Source organism: Equus asinus, chromosome 11 (genome assembly GCF_041296235.1).
Source record: "Equus asinus isolate D_3611 breed Donkey chromosome 11, EquAss-T2T_v2, whole genome shotgun sequence".
Taxonomy (NCBI): Eukaryota; Metazoa; Chordata; class Mammalia; order Perissodactyla; family Equidae; genus Equus; species Equus asinus.
Window position 1 is genome coordinate 6601541 of NC_091800.1, and position 24604 is coordinate 6626144.

The 24604-nt window shown below is 41.9% G+C and overlaps 1 protein-coding gene across 4 annotated transcripts in view; it reads left to right on the forward strand.

Moving 5' to 3' along the window:
• TNFRSF19 (TNF receptor superfamily member 19) overlaps positions 1-24604 on the forward strand; it is a 96706-nt gene that overhangs the window by 35516 nt on the left and 36586 nt on the right. For all 4 annotated transcript variants that reach the window (XM_070520405.1, XM_070520404.1, XM_070520403.1 and 1 more), the window contains exon 5: positions 13959-14044. In XM_070520405.1, coding sequence (XP_070376506.1) covers positions 13959-14044 — 86 coding nt within the window. The remainder of the gene's footprint in view (positions 1-13958; positions 14045-24604) is intronic.

Genomic DNA, 24604 nt, shown 5'->3' on the forward strand with positions numbered 1-24604 from the left:
AGCATCTTTTCATGTGTGTGTTGGCCATCTGTATATCTTCTTTGGAGAAATGTCTCTTCATAACCCCTGCCCATTGTTTGATTGGGTTGTTTGATTTTTTGTTGTTGAGTTGTGTGAGGTCTTTATATATTATGGAGATTAACACTTTGTCAGATATATGATTTGCAAATATTTTTTCCCAGTTGGTGAGTTGTGTTTTTGTTTCAATCCTGTTTTCCCTTGCCTTGTAGAAGCTCTTTAATCTGATGAAGTCCCATTTGTTTATTCTTTCTGTTGTTTCCCTTATCTGAAAAGACATGGTGTCTGAAAAGATCCTTTCAAGACTGATGTCAAAGAGTGTATTGCCTATATTTTCCTCTGGAAGTCTTATGATTTCAGGTCTTACCTTTAAGCCTTTGATCCATTTTGAGTTTATTTTTGTGAAGGACATAAAAGAACGGTCTGTTTTAATTCTTTTGCTTGTGGTTGTCCAGTTTTCCCAGCACCATTTGTTGAAAAGACTTTCCTTTCTCCGTTGTATGTTCTCAGCTCCTTTGTCGAAGATTGGCTGTCCATAGATGTGTGGTTTTATTTCTGGGCTTTCAGTTTGTTCCATTGATCTGTTTGCCTGTTTTTGTACCAGTACCATGCTGGTTTGTTTTTTTCTTCTTTTTTTTTTTTTCTGGAGGAAGATTAGCCCTGAGCTAACATCTGCTGCCAATCCTCCTCTTTTTGCTAAGGAAGACTGGCCCTGAGCTAACATCTGTGCCCATCTTCCTCTACTTTATATGTGGGACGCCTACCACAGCATGGCTTGCCAAGTGTTTCCATGTCAGCACCTGGGATCCCTGCCAGCAAACCCTGGGCCATTGAAGCGGAACGTGTGCACTTAACCACTGTGCCACCGGGCCAGCCCCACCATGCTGTTTTGATTACAATAGCTTGGTAGTATATTTTGAAGTCAGGGATTGTGATGCCTCCATCTTTGTTCTTTTTTCTCAGGATTGCTTTAGCAATTCGGGGTCTTTTGTTGCCCCATATGAATTTTGGGATTCTTTGTTCTATTTCGGTGAAGAATGTCATTACAATTCTGATTGGTATTGCATTGAATCTGTAGATTGCTTTAGGTAATATGGACATTTTAACTATGTTTATTCTTCCAATCCATGTGCATGGAATGTCTTTCCATCTCATTATGTCATCATCACTTTCTTTCAGGAAAGTCTTGTAATTTTCATTGTATAGATCTTTTACTTCCTTGGTTAAATTTATTCCAAGATATTTTAATCTTTTTGTTGGGATTGTGAATGCGATTGTGTTCTTGAGTTCTCTTTCTGTTAGTTTGTTATTAGAGTGTAGAAATGCTACTGATTTATGTAAGTTGATTTTGTACCCTGCAACTTTGCTGTAATTGCTGATTACTTGTAATAGCTTTCCAATGGATTTTTTAGGGTTATCTATATATAGGATCATGTTGTCTGCAAATAGTGAGAATTTCACTTCTTCATTACCTATTTGGATTCCTTTTATTTCTTTTTCCTGCCAAATTGCTCTGGCCAAAACCTCCAGTACTATGCTGAATGAGTGGTGAGAGTGGGCAGCCTTGTCTTGTTCCTGTTCTCAGAGAGATAGCTTTCAGTTTTTCCCCGTTGAGTATGATGTTGGCTGTGGGTTTGTCATATATGGCCTTTATTATGTTGAAGTACTTTCCTTCTTTACCCATTTAATTGAGAGTTTTTATCATGAATCAATGTTGGATCTTGTTGAATGCTTTCTCTGCATCTATTGAGATCATCATGTGGTTTTTATTCCTCGTTTTGTTAAATGGTGTATCATGTTGATTGACTTGCAGATGTTGAACCATCCCTGTGTCCCTGGTATAAATCCCACTTCATCATGGTGTATGATCTTTTTAATGTATTGCTGTATTCGGTTTGCTAATATTTTGTTGAGGATTTTTGCCTTTATGTTCATCAGCGATATTGGCCTGTAATTTTCCTTCTTTGCATTGTCCTTGTCTGGTTTGGGGATCAGCATGATGTTGGTCTCATAGGATGTGTTAGGAAGTGCTCCATCTTCCTCAATTTTCTGGAATAGTTTGAGAAGGATAAGTATTAAATCTTCTCTGAATGTTTGGTAGAATTCTCCAGAGAAGCCGTCTGGTCCTGGACTTTTATTTTGGGGAGATTTTTCATTACTGTCTCAATCTCTTTACTTGTGATTGGTCTATTCAGATTCTCTATTTCTTCTTGATTCAGTTTTGGGAGGTTGTAAGAGTCTAAAAATTTACCCACTTCTTCTAGGTTATCCAGTTTGTTGGCACATAGCTTCTCACAGTATTCTCTTATAATCTTTTGTATTTCTGTGGTATCCATTGTAGTTTCTCCTCTTTCATTTCTGATTTTATTTATTTGAGTCTTCTCTCTTTTTTTCTTAGTGAGCCTGGCTAAGGGTTTGTCAATTTTGTGTATTTTCTTGAAGAAGCAGCTCTTTGTTTCGTTGATCCTTTCTACTGTCTTTTTTGTTTCGATTTCATTTATTTCTGCTCTAATTTTTGTTATTTCCCTCCTTCTACTGATTTTGGGCTTTGTTTCTTCTTCTTTTTCTAGTTCTGTTAGGTGTAGTTTAAGATTGCTTCTTTGAGATTTTTCTTTATTAAGGTGAGCCTGTACTGCAATGAATTTCTGTCTTAGGACAGCTTTTGCTGCATCCCAAATAAGTTGGTATGGTGTTTTCATTTTCATTTTCTCCAGCTAATATTTGATTTCTCCTTTGATTTCTTCACTGATTCATTGGTCGTTCAGTAGCGTGTTGTTTAGTCTCCACATCTTTGCTCCTTCCAAGCTTTTTTCTTGTAATTGATTTCTATTTTCATAACATTATGGTCAAAAAACATGGTTGATATTATTTCATTCCTCTTAAATTTGTTGAGGCTTGCTTTGTTTCACAATATATGGTCTGTCCTTGGGAATGTTCCATGTGCACTTGAGAAGAATGTGTATTCTGCTGTTTTTGGATGGAGTGTTCTATATATGTCTATTAAGTCCATCTGGTCTAGTTTTTCATTTAATTCTACAATTTCCTTGTTGACTTTCTGTCTGGAAGATCTGTCCATTGTGTTAGTGGAGTGTTGAGGTCCCCTGCTATTATTGTATTGTTGTTGATATCTCCTTTTAGTTTTGTTAATAGTTGCTTCACATACTTTGGTGCTCCTCTGTTGGGTGCGTATATATTTATAAGTGTTATGTCTTCTTGGTGGTGTGTCCCCTTTTATCATTTAAACTGCCCCTCTTTTTTTCTCTTTACCCGTCTTGTCTTGAAGTCTACTTTGTCTGATATAAATATGGCAACACCTGCTTTCTTATGTTTGCTGTTAACTTGGAGTTTCATCTTCCATCACTTCTCTCTTGGTCTGTGTTTGTCTTTGGGGCTGAGGTGTATTTCCTGGAGGCAGCATATTGTTGGGCCTTGTTTTTTAATCCATTCTGCCACTCTGTGTCTTTTGATTGGAGAATTCAATCCATTTACATTTAGAGTGATTATTGAAATGTGGGAGCCTAAGGCTGCCATTTTATTGCTCATTTTCCAGTTCTTCCTTTGTTTCTTGTCCCATGTATTTTGGACTGCCAATTCAGTTAGGTAGTTTTCTATGTTTGTTTTCTTAATTTTCCTCTTATTTCTAATTTGTGTCTCTGTCCTAATTATTTGTTTAGTGGTTACGATGTGATTTGCATAAAATATCTCACAGATGAGATAGTCCATTTTCTGATAGCCTCTTATTTCCTTAGACTAAGCTGGTTCCATCCCTTTCCTCTTCACATTCTACGTTGTTATTGTCACATCTTTTTTTCTTCTTGTGTTGTGAGTTTGTGGTTAAAATGACAAGATTATATTTATTCTTGGTGTTTCCCTTCCCTTTATCTTTAATGTTATACTTAAGCATTTGCTAACCTGTTCTGATGGAGAGCTGCAATTTTCTGATTTTGTCTTTCTACTTATCTCCTTGCTCAGGGTTTTGTCACCCCTTTCCTTTCTTTTCTTTTTTTCTTCAGGTATGAGGGCCTTCCTGAAGATTTCTTGTAGGGGGGCCTTGTGACAATGAACTCCCTTAACTTTTGTTTATCTGGGAAAGTTTTTATTTCTCCATCATATTTGAAGGATATTTTCACTGGGTAGAGTATTCTTGGCTGAAAGTTTTTGTCTTTCAGAATTTTGAATATATCATTCCACTCTCTCCTAGCCTATAAGGTTTCTGCTGAGAACCCTGCTGATAGCCTGATAGCGGCTCCTTTGTAGGTTGTTTTCTTCTGCCTTGCTGCCCTTCATATTTTCTCTTTGTCGTTGACTTTTGCCAGCTTTACCACTATGTGCCTTGGGGTTGGTCTTTTTACATTGATTAAGTTTGGAGATCTATTGGCTTCTATCACATGGATTTCCAGCTCCCTCCCCAGGTTTGGGAAGTTCTTGGCTTTTAATTCTTTGAACAAGCTTTCTGCTCCATTCTCCTTCTCTTCTCCCTCTGGCATACCTATAATCTGTGTATTGCGTTTCCTAATTGTGTTGGATATTTCTTGGAGAGTTTCTTCATTTGTTTTTAGTCTTAGTTCTCTCTCCTCCTATATCTGAAGCATTTCTATATTCCTATCCTCCAGACTGCTAATTCTGTCCTCCATATTATTAGCCCTACTGTTCAGGGAGTCCAGGTTTTTCTTAATCTCCTCCATTGTGTTTTTCATCCCCAACATTTCTCATTGGTTCTTTACAGTATCGGGGCTTTTGTGATGTAGCCCTGAACTCATTGAATTGTCTACCTGTATTCTCTTTCAATTCACTAGTGTTTTAATGAGAGCTCTTTTGAATTCTGTGTCATTTAGATTATAGATTTCTCTGTCTTTGTGGTTATTTTCTGGGTACTTGTCATTTTCCTTCTGTTCTGGAGATTTATTATATTTTTATACTGCTTGATGGCGTGTATTTGTGCCTCTGCATAGAGATAAGAGTTTGGTTACTGCTTCCACTTGCTGCCACTGTGGGGAGGGGTTCAGAGCTGTGTAATCTGTGCTTACCAGGATCGCTGACAGCTGTTCCTGACTGAGCCTGGGCCACTCCCTGGGATCACAGTGGCCCTGTGGGGTCTCCCGTAAACTGTGGGAACAATCACATGGAGGTTTCGGGTTGCTGCTGCCTGCTCCCACAGACCTGCCTAGATGTGCTCCCTCCTTATGGTCTGCAGTAGTGTTATGGGCTTTCGTGGCAGCCGGGAGCTTGTTCACCCAGACTTGCAGCTGTGCCGCTGTCTGGTCCCGCTGGATCTCACTTGCCCCTTCTGGGCTGCAGCAGAGCTATGGGCATCTAATGCAGCCAGCAGTTAGCTCGCCCTGCCATGCCACATCTGCTCCTGGGTCGCCTAGCCTGTGTGCTTGGTGGGCGGGGGCTTTGCACCTGGTATTTTTAAGAAACTGCAATGAGGCCAGAGTAGCTGCAGGAGAAGGGGAGAGTAGAGTAGAAAGAGAGGCAGTGAGAGGGTGGAAGGCAGGGGCAGGTGTGCATGGTGAAAACCTGAAATGTGCACACTGAAAATGAACTGAGGCTGTGGAAAGAAGGGGACCATGTCTGGGCCAGGCAGAGAGACCATACCCAGGAGGAGGGATTCTAAAGTTGTAAGTGCTTCTAGGTAACCATTGGACAGATTCCCCAGATGAAACAGGCAGTTGGGGGTCAGAGTCTATATGAAGAGTGGAGTCAGGGAGGCGTGGGTGGTGATCTGTCAGGAGTGAAGAAGCCTTACGACAGGAGGTAAGAAGGAGAAGAGGCAGAGCAGAAGGTCAGGACGATTTAATGAGTGTAGAGGGGAGCCAGTGTTACCAACCAGAGTCAGAAGAGAGAATTCAGATTTCCTGGAGCTTGGAAACCAGGTTGCATTGCAGAGGCATGGCAACCAAACAACAGCATTACTGGAGCAGCCAACATTTAGTATTTATAATGTGCTGGGCACTTGGCTAAGCACTTGCCATGAATTATTTTCTGTAATGTGCACAGTGTCTTAGAAATGAAGAAAGTGATCCTAATAAAGGTTTAAGCTTCCTCAGGCAAGATTGCTTAGCCAGTCTGAGGGGAAGCTTGGAGCCACATCAAGGAATCTAATGCCAGAACTCACACTCTGAGTCACTGCAGGCAGGACTCTAACTGGGCCTGGCCAGAATATGCCCACAAGAGCAGGGTGGTTTTGACCAAATGGCACAGGCTAGTTCTGGGGCTTTTATTGAGGCTGGATGGGGAGGTAAACCTCTGCACCTGGAGGACAGAAAGAGGGTGGGAAACAGCATTGTGACTATATCAAGTATGTCCTTATGCAACGACTCAGCCCTTGAAGAGGTGCAAAAGTAGGGGTCTAACATCGCAAGCACAAGCAACCAAAAAAAAAATAGCTGTGTTGAACTTCGTCAAAAGTAAAGTGTGCTTCCAAGGATGCCATCAAGAAAGTGAAACGACAACTCACAGAGTTAGAGAAACTATTTGTAAATCATATTTGTGATAAGGGACTCTCTTATCTAGAGTATATAAAGAACTGTTACAACTCAGTAATAAAAAGACAACCCAGTGAAAATGTGGGCAAAGGATTTTAATAGACATTTCTCCAAAAAAGATATACAAATGGCCAAGAAGCTTGTGAAAAGAAGTCAACGTCATTAGCTGCCAGGGAAATGAAAATGAGAAACACATACCTCACACCTAGTAGGATGGCTATAACCAAAAAGACGATAACAACCGTTGGTGAGGGTGTGCAGAAATTGGAACCCTCATGCACTGTTGATGGGAATGTGATAGGGTGCAGCCACTTTGGAAGACAGTCTGGCAGTTTCTCAAAAAGTTAAACATAGAGTTATCATGTGACCCAGCAATTCTGCTCTGAGGTATATACCCAAGGGAATTGAGAACACTTTCACACAAAAACTTATACACAAATGTCCATAGCAGCATTATTCATAATGGTCAAAAAGCAGAAACAACCCAAATGTCTATCACCTGGTGAATGGATAAACAAAATGAAGTATACACAAATAATGGAATATTATTTAGCAATAAAAAAGAATGAAATACTAAGGCATGCTATGATATGGATGAACCTAGAAAATATTATGCTAAGTGAAAGAAGCTAGTCACAACAGACCACGTATTGTATGATTCCATTTGTATGACATGTCCAGATTAGGCAAATCTATACAGAAAGTAAATCAGTGGCTGTCTAGGGCTGGTGGATTATAGTCCATTATTTTTTTTTAAAATAGATTTATTGAGATATAATTCACATACCGTACAATCTACTCATTTAAAGTATGTAATTAAATGATTTTTAGTATATTCACAGAGTTGTGTAACCATCAGCACAATCAATTTTAGAACATTTTCATCACACCAAAAAAGAAAGCCTGTACCCTCTACTAAAAGCAGGTCTGTGCATGTCTGCCCTCTTCGTCTCGGGGGGCAGGGAGAAGAGGAGGTTCACAAGAGATGCGGGGGCTGAGATGCTGCCCAGAGAGAGTGGGGAAAAGCTCAGGATCCAGGGGCTTGGTTTTTGTAAAGAGGGAACCTGGGCGCTGTGCTGCTGGAGGGTGAGAGAGGCTACAGTCTTGCCAGGAGCTCCACCCAACGTGCTTCCTTGTGCTTAACCTCCCTTCTTGTCATCTGAGCCCACTGCTTTAGTTTCTGCGATGTTTGCTCATTCTTTAAATAAATGCCTAGATGTGGGAAAGTTAGAAATGAGTAGACATTTGAATTATGTTTCATAGTTTATTTATATGATTAGTTTAAAATTACATCCTTTCTAAGCCAATGTGAACATAAGAGGCAGGCAATAATTGTGTAGTGACTTTTACCCAGGTCTTCCAGAGTGTTTTAAAGGTGCTCATCCAGCTTGACTGTGGTTATGTGAAGAAAGCAAATAGTTGAAACCCATTTTACAGACAGGAGAATTGAGGCAGAAAGAAAATAAGCAAATTTGCATATTGCTTCTGGAAAAATGATGCCGAAGTCAGACATAAGATGGGCGTTTTTCTTTCTGGTGCCACTCCTGCCTTCTGCAGCCTCAACCTCACTTGAGTGAGGATCTTCTGCTGCCCACATGCTCAGCCCCAGCAGAACACCAGCTGCTTTTTTCCAGTGGCAGATACGTGTAGAAATAGTCTGCCCTCTGTGCCCACAATTTGAGCGATTAGAGGGAGCCGGTGCCCTTGTCCCCAGATATGTTCAATGACTTTAGGCCAATCACTTAGTCTTTCTGACACCCATTCTTCTCACCTATAAGAATATCATCTAATAATAATACCAACCTGCAGAATTCTCAGAAGGATTAAGAATATAATGCTTGTCAAGTGCCTAGCAAAGTGCCCAGTCCATAGTAAGTACTAAATAAATATTTGACGATGTTGCCAAGCAATATTGCTGGGGGCCAGTGGAAGCTTTGCCCGGCTGCTGTTTTCAGAGTGTGGCCAAGGGGTCACTGGCCTCCTCCGTGGCCTCTTGTCCTGTCTCTGCTGAGGAGGCTTGGGCCCAGCCCTGGGAGAACAGCCTGGGCCCTGCCGGGTCTCTGCTGCTTCCACTCATCGTGATGGCTAAGTTATTGAGTGCTCACCATGTGCTGAGCGAGCCATGCAGATTAGTTGATTTAATCATCAGAACCAATCTATAAAGTCCAGATTAATATCATCCCCTCTTTATAAGGAGGAAATTGAGCCTTGGAGTGGATAAATGACTTGCCCAAGGTCACCCAGCTGGTAGGTGCACTGCTGAGCCGCTGTACTGAAGCCCACGGCTGATTTCACAGGGAGGCCTCACCCGGAGCTTCCGTGATTGACTATAATGGCTGCCTCTGCCCATTCTGCGCCCCTCTCCACCCTCACAGCGTGTCAGCCCCCTTGCATCTGAAAGCTGCTTGCGTTGCCCTGGTCCGTTTTCTCATCTCGGCTCTCAGTTCCCCTTGCCTAGGGCAAACATGAGCTCTCCTAACGCCACGCCGTTTGTGAGGGCTGGACTTGTACTCTAAGGGTTCGTCTTCTCATTAGCATTTGTTTAGATTCAGTAAGGGGCCATTGCTGTGGCTTGAGGAGAGACATGAACAGTGGGCTGACCAAGCAACCCAAGTCAGGCACTAACAGGAGTAGAGCAGAGAACACAGTTGTCAGTGGTTTCCAGCATATGCACGGAAGAAAATTTGACCTTGACTTGATACTGACACACAGGACGTGGTGGTAACTGCACTCAACCCTGTGTTAAGTGAGATCGTTATATAACCAGAGCTGGACTATGGTGTGTCATCTCCTTGCAGAAATGCATTCATTGATTGAAGAGTTAATGGTCCCCAACCTGGCTTTCTTAAAATAGTAGTTTTCAAACACAGTGTTCATTAGGCTAACTAGTGTTATTTGGATTCACTTGAATTAAAAATTCCTCTTTAAATTCAGTGTTTGGGGAAATTTAGGGTCTGTAAGATGTATTTATGTGCTGCCTCTCATCAAACAGTGATTAAGTAAAATTCAGTGTGTTTTCCTTTTGTCTTTTTGACAAAAGCCCAGAGTAAAATTTAAAGTTCAACTATGGAAACCATTTCACCAGATACCTTTATATGTCTCTGTTCTCTTTTATTTAATTTGTAAAATTTGTGTCCTGTCTCACTTGTTCAGGAAGTAAAGTTGCATATGTTCTATGTCCCAAAAACCAGGCCACTCTCAACAAAATAAAGAGAAAGGATAATTTTTAAAGATTTATGAACTTCTTTATCCACTTAAAGTTACATCTTAAAACTCTAATTTCTGCATCTTCATTTTCAAATTGGATAATTTTGACCAGAGCTTTCTAAAAATTAAAAATAAAATGTTTTTGATCATTAGTACATAATTGGTAATTTAGTAATTATTCTGTGCCTTATGATTCTGACCTTAAATGTCACTTTGTACTAACTGGAGAAAGTGAGAGTCAGTTGATGGTTTTGAAAATTTTGTAGCAGTTAGAAAAATCTTGGATTCTTCCATCAAGCCATTGCAATAGAGCAGCTGGCCACCCAGGTTCTGCATGCTTTCGAGTAGTCTCTGTACCGCAGCTATGGCTGCTGTCAGTCATGCCGGGTGTCACCTCTCCTTGTGAGCAGTGGTTATGTGGAGCCCCCTGAACTGATGCTCCCACGCAGCCTCCTTGTAGTTGCTATTCTAGTTATTTCTGGTTAGATTTCATGGTCATTCAGAACAGATGTGATTGACTCACCTTCTAGCCTCACTTGTGTGAAGGCCCTCAAACTCGTATTTTAATAAATAATATTTTTAACAAATATGTTTTGTTCAGGTGTCAGGGAAAGCTCCGACCTCAAAACTGTTTTGTCACAAGTAGAATTCCTTATTTTAAAAATGTTAAATAACATCTGCATTTGGTTCCCAATACTTTGCAGTTCCTTAATTTTTAAAAATATTTTAAAGTGTGTATTTCTATGTCAATATTTGCTGTTGAAAATGTTGGATATTACAATTTTTGTTTCACTTTTTGTTTCGCTTATTTACATAGAATGAGTTTTTATTTATAAAAACTATTTTAGACTGTCAGTACTTAATCAACTTATAATTTGGCAAGTTTTCTAGCTGAGAGGAAGAGTATTAGTCTGCATATAACAATGTTTAGCCAGAAATACATCTTAAATAAGAAAGCTCCCTTATAGTGTCCTATGATATTTACCTTATTTTTAAATTTTTATGCATTTTTAAATTGTAAAAAATATATAACATAAAGTTTGCCATCTTAATCATTTTTAAGAGTACATTTCAGTAGTGTTAAGTATGTTCACATTGTTGTGAACAGATCTCCAGAACTTTTCCATCTTCGCAAACTGAAACTCTGGACCCATGAAACAAGAACCCCCCATTCCCCTCCCCCGCAGCCCCTGGCAGCCACCATTCTCCTCCCTGTCTGTATGAATCTGACTGCTCTGGATACCTCATATGAGTGGAATCAGACAGTATTTGTCCTTTTTTGACTGGCTTGTTTCACTTAACATAATGTCCTCAAGATTCATCCATGTTGTAGCATGTGACAGGAGTTCCTTCCTCTTTAAGGCTGAATACTATTCCATTGTACGGCATATCCCATTTTGTTTATCCATTCTTTCTTCCGTGGGTGCTTGGGTTGCTCCCACCTCTGGGCTGTGGTGGACCGTGCTGCTGTGAACAGGGGTGTGCACATACCTCTTTGAGGCCCTGCTTTCTTTTGGCTACAACCCAGAAGTGGAATTGCAGGATCATATGGAGCTTCTATTTTTAATTTTTAGAGGAACTTCTAGACCGTTTTCCATAGCAATTGTACCATTTTACATTCCCACCAACAGTGCACAGGAATTTCAGTTTCTCCACATCCTCACCAACACTTGTTATTTTCTGTTTTTTTCGTCTGTTTGTTTGTTTTTGTTTTTTATAGTAGCCATCCTAATGGGTGTGAGCTAATACTTCATTGTGGTTTTGATTCATATTTCCCTGATGATTAGTGATATTGACCATCTTTTCATGTGCTTATTGACCATTTGTATATCACCTTTGGAAAAATGTCTGTTCAAGTCCCTTCCCATTTTTTAAACGGGTTTTTTGATTTTTGTTATTGTTGAGTTGTAAGAGTTCTTTATATATTCTGGATATTAACCCCTTATTAGATATATGATTTGCAGATATTTTCTCCTATACTCTAGGTTGCCTTTTCACTCTGTTGATTGTATCCTTTTCTTTTCATCTCAGAAGGAACTATTATTATTATAATTTAAAACTTTCTTGTTGGTGTAACTTTTTTTTTTTAAATGAGGAAGATTGGCCCTGAGCTAACATCTGTTGCCAGTCTTCCTCTTTTAGCTTAAGGAAGATTGGCTCTGAGCTTTTTTTAGATATGATGCTATTGCACACTTATTAGACAACAGTATAGTATACACATAACTTTTATATGCCCTGGGAAACCAAAAAAATTTGTGTGACTCGCTTAATTGCGATATTCACTTTGTCTCAGTGGTCTGGAAACCAAACCCACAATATCTCTGAGTTATACCCGTAATTAAAACTAAAAAATATGGGGGCTGGCCCGGTGGCATAGTGGTTGGGGTCATGTAGTTCTCATGCTCTGCTTCAGTGGCCCTAGCACTGCTCATCAAGCCATGCTGTGTCAGGCATCCCACATGTTGAGTAGAGGAATATAAGCACAGATGTTAGCTCAGGGCCAATCTTCCTCAGCTGAAAGAGGAGGATTGTTAGCAGAAGTTAGCTCAGGGCTAATCTTCCTCAAAAAAAAAAAAAAAAAATTCTGGAAAAAACAAAACAAAAACAAAAAACTAAAAAGTATCATGCGATTAAAACAAAATTTTAATGTTTAACCTCAAGTTAATCAAGGAAATGCAGGTTGCAATGAAAATATACATACTTTAATTAAAAAATACTTTATTGCTAAAAAATGCAAACTGTCATCTGAGCCTTCAGTGAGGTGTAATGCTTTTGCTGGGGGAGGGTCTTGCCTCGATGTTGATGGCTGCTGACTGATCAGGGTGGTGGTTGCTGAAGCTTGGGGTGGCTGTGGCAATTTCTTGAAGTGAGACAACAATGAAGTTTGCCACATCAATTGACTCCTCTGTAGCATTTTTTTTTAAAGATTTTATTTCCTTTCCTTTTCCCCCCAAAGCCCCCCAGTACATAGTTGTATATTCTTCGTTGTGGGTCCTTCTAGTTGTGGCACGTGGGACGCCGCCTCAGCGTGGTTTGATGAGCAATGCCATGTCCGCGCCCAGGATTCGAACCAATGAAACACTGGGGTGCCTGCAGCAGAGTGCAAGAACTTAACCACTCGGCCACGGGGCCAGCTATCTCTGTAGCGTTTTTATAGCATTTTACCCACAGCAGAACTTCTTTCAAAATTGGAGTCCTCTCCAACTCTGCCACTGCTTTATTAACTGAGTTTATGTCATATTCTAAATGCTTTGTTGTCATTTCAACAATCTTCACAGCACCTTCACTAGGAGTCGGTTCCATCTCAAGAAACCCCTTTCTTTGCTCATCTAGAAGAAGCAACTCCTCATCTGTTCAAGTTTTATCGTGAGATTGCAGCAGTTCAGCCACATCTTCAGGCTCCACTTCTAATTCTAGTCCTTTTGCTTTTTCCACCACATCTGTGGTTAGTTCCTCCACTGAAATCTTGAACCCCTCAAAGTCATCCACGAGTATTGGAATCAACTTCTTCCATACTCCTATTAATCTTGATGTTTTTTGACTTCTTCCCATGAATCACCAATATTCTTAATAGTATCCTGAATGGTGAATCCTTTCCAGAGGTTTTCAATTTACTTTGCCCAAATCCATCACTATGGCAGCTGTAGCCTATGTGGATGATTCTTTACTTAGTTTTGCTTCTCAGGTGTCTTTAATTGTGTGTGTGTGTGTGTGTGTGTGTGTGTGTGTTCGTGTTCAAAGCTGTTAATCTCTTCCATTCTGGCTCCTGGGTTTCTTGTCAGGCCTAGAAAGATGTCCCCATATCAAGACTGTGTAAGTATGTCCCTACATTTTTCCGTTGCTCTACACTTTGCTTGGCTTTTTTGGTCTCTGAATTTCAACTGTTAAAAACTAGCACTTTCTTTATAAGGTGTTTTGTTGTTTAAGTTACAGTAGAAATGCCAGAGACCACCGATTTCGTGTTCCCTCACCAATACTCCTCCCTCCATTAGAGGCGGTGGGGCTGAGTAGAAGCTACAGAGGCAGGTTTAGTGGGATTGATATTTCTTAGTCGTTCACTGCATGCTCAGAGGGCTTTCTGAGATGTGTCTAAGATACTGTTGTATTTAAGACTTTGAGAACCTTTTTTTTTTAACAATAGAAGTGGTAAAGGAGACTGCCAATAATTTATGACATAAATCTGTTTGTTGCAACTCTGAGCTCAGATGAAAGAGCTAACAAGGGTTATTTTCCTTTCTCTTCTAGATTTTATAGGAAGACAAAGCTTGTTGGTTTTCAAGACATGGAGTGTGTACCTTGCGGAGAACCCCCTCCTCCTTACGAGCCGCACTGTGAGTGAGCTCTGCGCAAACACAGCCCAAGGGCTCTTGGTCTTTTTTCAAACCTTTCTTTGGTTGGCAAATGGACCAGAATCTGTCTCTGCTGTGGGGCTTTATAGTGTGCATTCTTTTATCAAGCTTCCAGCAGGACATAAAGCCCCTTTTGTTGTGTGCCTCAGTCAGCAAACTGTGTCCATTGATTTGAATCTCAAAGTGAAATACAGACATTTTGCTGCTGCTGTGCTCCATTCAAACTCTTATCTTCCTTTCTAGATATATAACTGGCAACTCCAGTTAACTAGGTGGTCCAAATCCTCACACATAATGTCTTTGTGCCATGGCCCCCTAAATTCCTGTGCTTTCGCTTCTTAGTCCCCAGACCCTGTCATGTGGTGGCTTCTCTGCCTTTCCGGAGATGTTCCTCTCCGTGAATCACCTGCCCTAATGAACGTATCATTAAGTGGAATCTTAGTTCATTTCACTCACTCCTTCATTTTTCTCCTTTAACAAATAAGTAAGAAGAGAAAAATCCATTGCATGCTGGAAATACAACTGTAAATGAGAAAATTGTGCCTTTTCTTCTTTGTATTAGTATTAATCTTTTTGACCATATTTTTCCTTAGATGTAAAAGGTATTTGTTACCAGTTATCAACCTGCATTGATTTTGACTAGGAAGAAGAGTAGCTCCTCACTCTTCCTAGTCCTAAATATAGATCTGGCCCATGAAAGCCAACAGGTAATGAGCCAGGAAAGGATCGGCAGGTGTGCCTCCCCATGCCCTCATGTGCTCAGGGCACGCTTGTCTTTGCTGAGCAGGGCTTTAGTGAGCTGTGCTCCCCCACACACGAGACAGCGAAGTCCAGGAGGGAGGACGGAGGAGGTGCTTTATTCGTGCCTAGGTTGCTCACGGCTTTCTGGGGAGCATTGGTAATATAAATGTTTATATTTAGTGGTTGTTTTGATATAATATTCAATGCACAGGATCTGTCTTCTTGCTTCTTACTGTGACAGAAGGCCCCTCTGAAATAATTGAAAATTATTGCATTCTTTGATAAGGTCACATAGTGCTTCCATTTCCAAGAATGTCATGGAATTCTGCAGTCCATATTATTATGTCCTTTACCAAAATGCATCACTTTCTATCCTTCATTTGAAGTGATAGAAAGGCAGAAAAACTGAAGACTCCTTCTAACTTTATAGAAATGTATTTTGACCCTCCTCTTTATAATATGCAAACAGTCACCAAATAAATCATGCAGTTAACAAATGCAGTATTGAATGCCTATTATGTATTAGTCATAATCCAAACTGTTTTAGTTAATTTTCTCGATAGTCCATCATCAGCCCGCATTCGTCAATGAGGACACCAGCTCCAGAGGTGAATGCCTTTCCATTGTTGGCTGGTAGTTAGCAGAGACGGTAATCAAACCCCAGTCTGTCTAACTGCAAATATCGTGCTTTTTCTGCTTCACTCTGCTGTCTTCTGAGACAACCGAGCTATCTGCTCTGCCCTCCCTTGGCTGATGGCAGCCCACTGCGTGTTGACTTTTTCTTGTGTTGTTTGCTTTAATGTTCGTCATCTAATGAAACTCTAAAAGGGTAACGTAGAGAAGACGCTGAAAGAGCCACTTTATGCTACACAGCCCATAAAAGGACGCGTCCTCTCGCCAGTTAAAACAGAGCAGCAGCCCGGTCTTGCCCATGGGTCAGCTCAACCGTCATTTTGTCCAGAAGGCGCAGATTATGCACTTCATCCCCAACTACCATGAAAAGATTTAGAAAAGAAATTGGTATTGCCTAGTTTACAGTTGGAAAGTACGAGGGTTTTTTTTCCCCTTTAATTTATTGGGTTTAAATTTAATATAATCTAGTCATAAGTCTGAGGCATTGGAATTTTTTGCCTTTGGGGTTCTGACTAAGCTTGGATGTCATAAATTAGCCTTTAAACGTAGATTTCACATTTAAATTTTAATGTCTCGTAAAGCTCTAAGTAAGTTGTAATTTGAAAAGAAAATTAACTAGTTTAATTTATATGAATAGCTAGCCCTATTTCTACCTATGAGAAACTTTTTAGAAAGCAAAGAAAATAAATTATTTCTCGAAGTCAGAAATGCAGTGTGCAAGCTCATAGCCTTTCGAATCGTGAAACAACAGTCTGGCGGTCCTCAGCGAGCCTGGGTCCTTATCTCTGCAGAGGAAGGTTTGCTGCCTTTGGCATGGTTCTTGGGAATAATTCCAGAACACAACTCATCTCCTCAAAGGAGATCGTGAAGGCTTGGGGGGAAATTATGTAAGGCGCCTCCTGTTTTCATTTCTTCTACCTTGGGCTTTTCAGCTCCTCCACAAAGAACTGCCTCTTCAGGGATTTCTCCCCCTTGGGAGTCCTGTGTTATTTAGACTCTTAGCCATAAGAAAGTGTCACCACTCAAGCTGCCTCAAGTAATGGGGTTTGTTTCCAGGATACACATGGTAGTGAGAGAGCCTGAAGGCCCCAGAACCCAGGAGGAACCCTTGCTCGGGACCCCGGCAGCCCTGGGGCCCAGGGCCTGTAGCCCCCCTGGTGCAGGAGGCTGGGCGCCCTGCCTGGAGCTCCGTGTCAACACCAGCAGCTGCAGTCTCAGCCTGCAGGACTCTGGGTACGACTCCTGGTTTTCCCTCATACTTTCGGCCAGCAGCTTTGCTGTCTTCTTCCCTGTGCAGGCTCCTGAAGCAGAGACTCTGATTGGTCTAGTTAAACACCATGGTCCTATGAGGCAGAGCCTTTTTCACTTCTCAGTTGAACAAATATTTGAGTGCCTACTGGGTGCCAGGCACACAAGGGAGAACAGATAGACCCTGTCCTCTTCTTCATAGAGTTTAGGGTATAGTGGGGGCATTGTCAGCTGCTCCAAATTAAACAGTATTCAGACCCTACACACGTGGATGCAACACTGTGACTGATCAGCTCCGTGCCTGGAAGGATCCCCGGGGCTCCAAGAATGTATGATGGGTAATGACGCAGCACTATTAGGGAAGGCTTTCCCAAGCTGTGACTTGTGAGCTGTGATCTAAAGGATCAGCTCGAGGAGGGTGAGCCCGACAAGGAGACTAACAGAGGGGCCCAGAAGTCTGAGGAAGCCAGGAGAGCGGAGTGTCCTGCAGCGTTGGATGCTGTGTGCCAGCCGAGTCAGTGGACCCTGGAACTGGCCTTGGGACTCAGCACCCTGGAGGTCTTTGAGGACATTAACAAGAACCGTTTTAGTGATGGAAGCCAGGTTACAGTGAAATGGGAAGTTCACGTAAGGGGAAGAGTGTGACGATTATAGACACCTCTGTCCAGATGTTTGCCTGTGAAGGAGTAACAGGGCGATGTGTGGAGTGTGCACACAAGGGAGCAGTTTGTTGAATTTCATTTTTTTAGGTGAGAGACAAACCTGCCTGTTTGAAGGTTGCCGGGAAGGACGCACTTGAGAGAGGTTGACTGTTTTATATGAGGGAACTAAAGAATGATCAGTCAGGTAAGGTTTGCGTAGGTGTGGCGTTGACCTCTCTGGAAGGAGGATGAGCTCCCTGCTGTAACCGGGGAAGGAGGGCGCAGGGCAGATGTGAGTGGGCTTCACAGTCAGTGGCAGGCGGCGGGAGGTTCCTCTGCTTGGCTTCTGTGTGTGTCCAGTAGGAGGCACCGTGTTCTGCCAAGTGAGTCTGGAAGCAAGGAACTCAGGCTGGAAGAGCATAGGGGTCTCAGGTCCTCGTTACAGAGAGTGGGCGGGAAGTCGATTAGAGAAGACAGTGGGTATCCCAGGAGCAGCGAGGGTCCAGCTGAAGTTTGTAGTCATGGTGAGGCATTGTTTGCTTCTCATATGGTGTCTCCAGGGGCTTCTGTGCGGGGATGACTCAGGCCACCTCTAAGCTGCCCCAAGATGCGTGTGACTTGTAACCCGAATGTGCAGCTTATAGCAAGCTACAGACAAGTCTTTGAAAAGGATGACTGTCTAAGTGTTAATCACACGAGAATAATTTTAAATGGATGTAAATACATTTTCTCACATAATCCCTGAAGCAAACCAAAGTAACAAGAAAACTCAAGATTGAAAACTTCCCACGTTTCTGTCAACTCTCCCAGGGGCCACCCCACATCCATGCTTGTCTGTAGCTGGTGTAACTTTGGCAGGTGACTTAACTCCCTTGTGGCTTGGTTTGGGCCATAAAATAGGGTGACCCCTCCCTGCTAAGGTTGTTGTAAGTACGAAGTAGTCAGTGCATGTAAGTCGCGCAGCACGGTGTCTGGCACGCAGGGTCCCCAGTCTACTGGCTCCCTTCCTGCCCCTTTTACCACAGTGCTTCTTTCTTAGATCGGATCTCCTAGCCTTTAGGGGGAGTTGCTGTCTTGAGAAAGCACCAAGTGATGGCCCAGAGGTGTGGTGTTTAGCAGGGGTGGTGGTTCAGAGAACAGCAGTGAGCTGGCACTCCACAGGAAATGGCATAAGGGGAGACGGGAAACTCTGGCCATCAGATAACTAATAGGTTCTCTACAGCTCAAATTTGTAATAAAGGATGTCAAATTAGAAGTTCCTGTCTTTGTAAGGTAGACCTGTATCCCTTGTAAAGTGACTTCAAAAACGAGAAAGAAGTTTCTATCCCTCATGACCCTTTACGCTATATCAGCCCAGTCTTAAGAAGTCCTTAAAAAGGTGGCATCTGTTAGAGGCTGTGGAGCAGAGTAGAACACAGTGTAAGATCTGCAGCCAGAAGTTTTGGATTCGCATGTAGGCTCTGCCCTGTAGCGATGGTGTAACCTTGGGTAAATGTGTCACCACTTCATACCTCCACTTACTCCTTGGAAAAGGGATAATCATGCCGGTATTGGCAGTTTTTGGATTGAAATAGTCACCCAGAAACATGCCTGCTGCAGAGTGAGCTCAGTAATGCCTCTCTCCCTGGTGGCCTGCCTTCTTCCAAAGGATGGCTGCATCCGCCCAGCATCCCCTCGGCCCCGCCCTGCCCTGCCCCGCCCCAGGTGTGCTCTTTGGAAATGGGTGGCTGGGAGTTGTCCCATATGGGGAGGAGCTCATGATGCAGCTGGCTTTGGTGTCTGTCTTGCTGGCCCTCACCTCCACTGGAGAGTGAGCAGGGAAGCGGACCTGCAGAGAGAGGGGCTGCAGTGGGTTTTTGTATCTGATTACTACTGGCTAGAACACCAGGCTGAGAGACCCTACTCAGGCTGGTCTCTTTCCTGTCTATCCCATTGCCCAAAGCCTCACACCCCATGCCCAACCAGCACGAGCTTTAAGCTTCCCTTGCCTCAAAACAATGATGTGTGTGTGAATATAACCAATTAGTCCACCCATATCCTCTGTCAGGTCACGAGTAGCGTTAACTTGTGAGAATGACCAATTGGGCATGGAGCATGGGGTTGGTTAATGACATCACTGTAAATGGCAGATAAATGAAAGGCACTCTTTACGTGGAAATCCCTGCTTCGGGCTTTCTCCCCATTGTCTCCTCACATCCTAATAATGTGCACCCGTTTAGAACGTTAAGGAGAAACACACAAGAAATTTTAGGAGAACCATATCCTGTCCCGGGTTTGATAAGAGATGCAGATTTCATGTGATTTCTTTTAGCAATGTTTACTTAATGGGGAACAAATACTGTGGTTGGAACAAATGGTTTTGAAAAAAGTCAAAGCAGTTTTCGCCGAGTACAGCTTTATTTGAGTGTGTTTAACCTAGATGTTTGCTTTGTTCCTGGGGGCTTTGTAGAACACGCCACGTGATCCTAAAGAGATAAGCGATCAGATAAGTCCCTGTGTGGGGGAGAAAGAAAAGCGGGAGCTATGTTGACCTGCAACTTATTAGGAATTTTACATGGCTTAATACTCTCAGAAGACAGCAGGTCTCTGCACCAATAAGTAATGAACCACATTATTAAAAAAATGGTTATTTTCCAAAGGAAACTTTAAAATATCTTCTAGGTAATGAATAAAAGCAATTTCAAAATAAACTTTTAAAAGAAATATTTGCTCATTAAAGATGATTTTTAAAGGTTAGTAGAAAAAAGGACGGGAGAACACTGTAAACAAAACATTGCCGGCATTTGAACCACCCAAAACAGAAGACAACACTGATGGTTTTCTTTCGTCTTTTTTCTATCTGTACCTCTGATTTTTAAAAAATAGATGTAATTATGCTGAACATACTATTTTATATCCTTTTTCCACTTTAAATTTTTTTTCACACACTATTTTCTAAGCCTTACTGTAATATGTGGAGTAAAGTATCATGTAGGTGTTTGGACCACAGTTGGGTTTTGAGGCTGCTGCTGTTCACATCTCTGTGCAGGACCTTTTAACGGATTGATGCCCACGGCGTGTTTGCCTGTCTGAAGGTACTAAGATTTTTGTCTCTTGATAGGCAGTGCTAAATTATGTTAAAGTAAGGGTGCCTAGTAAACACCTCTTTTAAAGAAAACAAAAACAAACTTAAAAGGAAATAAACTGGAAGTGTTTTGAAATCAATACCAATATGAGTTTTCAGGTTTTCTTCAAAGGAAGCGGGAGAGGAGAGGGAGGGGGCGGGAGGAGAAGCAGTGGCTCATGGTGAGTGAGTTTCACCTGAATGCTTTAGCCCCTAAACTCCGAGGTTAAGAAGGCAGCTCCTGGTGCTCTCCCAGCACCCAGTACTCCCGTCCTGGAGTACTTAAACATTTGCTGCCTCTGATCAGAGTGAATGACTGGGTAACGGGTTCCAAAAGAGATGCATGTAATCCAAAAGTGTTTTACAGTTGCTTTAGAAACAGTATGTGATTCTTACTGTTCCTGTGTGTTTTTTGTTTATGTAGCAGTGTTCTTCTGACGAGTTTGCTAATACTTAGTGGTCCGACTTTCCAAAGTACTTACTGGATCCTCTGTAGGATGGGTCCACAAAGCCGCTGTGTTCTAATTAAGGGTTCAGTTTACTGAGGGTTTTCAAGTAGTCTGTGGTCCTCAGGCCAAGACTCCTTAAGTGTCTGGCCAGGGGTTGCTGCCCTGGGTTGTGTCGATGGAGCCGACTTTGGGCACTGTTTCAGGAACAGAGGAGGGCCACTCTGCCTCCTAAACAAGTCGATAATGCAGTACAGAGGGGAGCGTCTTAAAGAGAAGTCTTAGACATTTAGCTCTTTCCTGTTAAACAGAACTTAGGGAATAGGAGGACAACAAGATCAAAGAGAACTCAGCACAGACAGAACAGCCCATGGCTTGTGGCAGACAGATTACGAAGCCAGCCCTCCCCTGTGACATTTGAAGCAGAGATTTCCTCTGCTGTTCACTAGTTTATTTGTTGGTTTAAGAACCATTGCTCTTCTCTTCCGTCCACTCTCTACAGTTCCCCACTTTCCTTTAGTATCTCCCTTTCTTTTTGTCAATGTTACGTGATTTCATTATTTTATTGAAAAACAATCTAAAATAGTAGTAGTCAAGATCGCTTACGTGGAAACCAAAGAAACAGAAACCAGCCAGGTCCCCCTGCAGAGTCCCGGCAGGAGAGTGCTCTACACAGAGGAACGCTTTCTAAGCCCTCCTGTGGAATCCATTTATTTTTTAATATAAGCATTGCTATGCCAAGCAAGTGAGCCACGGTGCAGGGAAGGAGAGGCGAGGGAAGAAGCTAACAATGAGGGATGGATGCCACAAGAAGTGAAAAGGCAGCCTGCGGTCCAGTGGGGAGGAGTCGGAGACACCGCAAAAAACAGCCACAGGAACTCCAACCACACTGTAATTTTGTGCCATTGAGCACAGAGCAAACAGACCTATGCAGCCTAAGGACTGATCTCTGAGCTTTTCTCTCTAATACCACTGGGAGGATAGTGACAGTTCTCATTATTATTCTGGACCCAAAAAGAAGTGGGAGGGATGATCAGATTACATTTGTTCAAGTCTTCTTAAGAAAGCAGGAAACTGTTGTAATTGATTTTAGAATGATTTCCTTAGAAAATAATCCTTTTTAAAGCTGATTTGCTTATCAAGGCACACAGCTGTTATCTCAAAATAGGCTGAAAATTTGTTATAGCAAACTCCTCATTTTCTGAGGATGTTGAGAAAAACAGCTGGGCACTTTCAGTGTCTTGACCTCTTTAGAGAAAAAGAGCGCTATAAATGCAACTGCTCTGTATGATTATTTAGCTATTTCAAATATTTATCTTCACATAGCCCTGGTTTCACTGAAGTTGTAGAAATCAAAAATTCTTAAAAGAAAAAAAGTGTCTTAAACTCACGTGCTCTGCATTCATTCTTGTCTCCCAATGTAAAACCGATATATATTTGTAAGACATTAACTTTGTTCCAAGTAGAAAAAAGGGAAGTTTAAATGCCGTGACTGCGTCGGCTGCAGCGCCCCCTGAATCCGGGATGCTGTGGAGCGTCCTGAGCTAGAGGCGCGGAAGGAGCCCAGAGCCTTTGATCCGAGCTCGCGGCAGTTGATGATTACCCAGTCAGCTCTGAACGTACTTCTCTGCCTTTCTCTTTACTCTCTTTTAGACATTTAAAGTCACTGAGCTGGTTTAAATATTTACTCACGAAGAAACAGGTTGTGGTTTGTTAAAGGCCATCACTAAATTAAATGAATGTTAGATTAAGTACAGTTTATTTTAAAAAATATAGTCTAGCAGGCCTGTTTCATTAAGTTGTGGACTTTTACAAATGGCACAGTGATTTGTGTGCGTACCCATTAAATGCTTAAAATAAATAAGTTTGGATAAAACAATCGAACAGTTTGTGCCAAACCTGCAGTGGACATACTCAAAGCCTAATCTTAGAGATCCCTGCGTTTCTTACAGCGGAGCACTCCTTCTCGTCCGGTGGTGTGTTAGGGCTCACGCTCCCCCAGGGCCCAGTCCTGGCCTTCTGGGCCCCCTTCTCAAGGGGACTGGAATATGTAGCCTTCACCAGTGGGCTGGATCCCTTTGTCTTTAAACATGAGTGAGTGCCTGGCCACTTCCAACATCAACTGCTGAAGGAAGGGAGTTAATTTGAGGAACATCGTTTTGAGGAGGGAAAACAGAAGCAACAGGAGAGTTTAAAATAGCAGACGTTTGTTAAATTCTGAAGGGTACCAGACACTTCATCTGCATTTCTCAGCCGCCCTGCAGTAATTCTTGGCCGTGAGCATACCTGATGCCCTCACTCCACAGCTGGGAAGCAGTCACAGGGACCAGGAGACAGCATTCAAACCTGAGTGGGCCTGCAGCACAGATGCGCTGAGCTCAGTACTGCCTCTCCAGGTGAACTCAGCAGGACCAGGAATAAAGGAGTTTGAAAATAATTTTAAAATTAAGGGAAAAAATTTGAAACTATAAATAAAATATAATTGAGTCATCCTACTTGAAATAATAGTGTAAAGTAACTCAAAGGTTGCAAAAGGTAGTAGAAAGTAAAAATTGGAAGCCTGAAGTCACATATCAAACCAGGACTTAATTTTTAATTTTTTTCTTTTTTGGTAAGGAAGATTCGCCCTGAGCTAACATCTGTGCCCATCTTCTTCTATTGTATGTTGGATGCCACCACAGTGTAGCTTGAGAGCAGTGCTAGGTCCGTGCCTGGGATCTGAACCCACGAACCCCAGGCCGCTGAAGCGGAGTGCATGAACTTAACCAGTACGCCACCAGGCTCGCCCCCCAAACAGGGCTTAGTTTTTTTAATGATAAGATCCCACTTCAGGTGTTTAAAGTATTATTTTAACTGCTTCACTTACTATTTTGACCATCTTGGAGAAATTAAGTATTCATGAGAGTTTTGCCTACATTGTGAATCATGTAGCCATTTTTTAAATTAAATACTCAAGAAACATCTTTTCTTGATACTTACACAATTATAATTAAAGGGAGGAAGTGCTTTTTTTTTAACTGTTGCAAAATAAATTTGTAAATTTTATTGAAATGTAATTGACGTACAAGAAGAGGCACCAGTTTAAGTGTACAATTCATTGGGTTTTGACAGATGTATACTCCTGTGTAATCATCTCCCCAGTGAAGATGTAAAATGTTTCTCTCATCTCCCCCAAAAGGGAAGTCATTTTAAGCAATGACTTTGGAGTGGCCTCAGAAGTGTTCTCTTTATCTTATTTACCAACTGTCTTGAAGACACGGTTTGGACATCTTTTTGTTCTCTTGAATTTTTAAAAACTTATTAATGTGTACATTATAGTTTTCTGTCTATGTTTCATTTTCTATCAAGCGACCACAGGGTTATGGTATGAAATGTTGAATTTTGTCTTTAAATGATTTTCTGCAAAATCTTTAGTATCAAACTTAAAAAATTCATTGAAAAATCAGTCAGTCACTCCTGGAAAGCCTTCCAGTGGTCATAAGAGGCATGCTTTTCCTTAAAATGAGAAACATTACATTTTAAAATCCTTGGCGTCAGGCTGTTGAACTATGGAAGCGGGTCGGGGGCCACTTTCGACTGCCTGGTGCTGGTCTGGATATCAGCAGCAGGCATCAGAAAGGTCTCTCTCCCATGTTGTGCATCACCCGCCTTCAGGCTGCCCTCTCATTCGCTGACAAGTGTATCGAGTGCCTACTCTGAGCACTGATGTGGGCACTGGGGACCCTGCAGT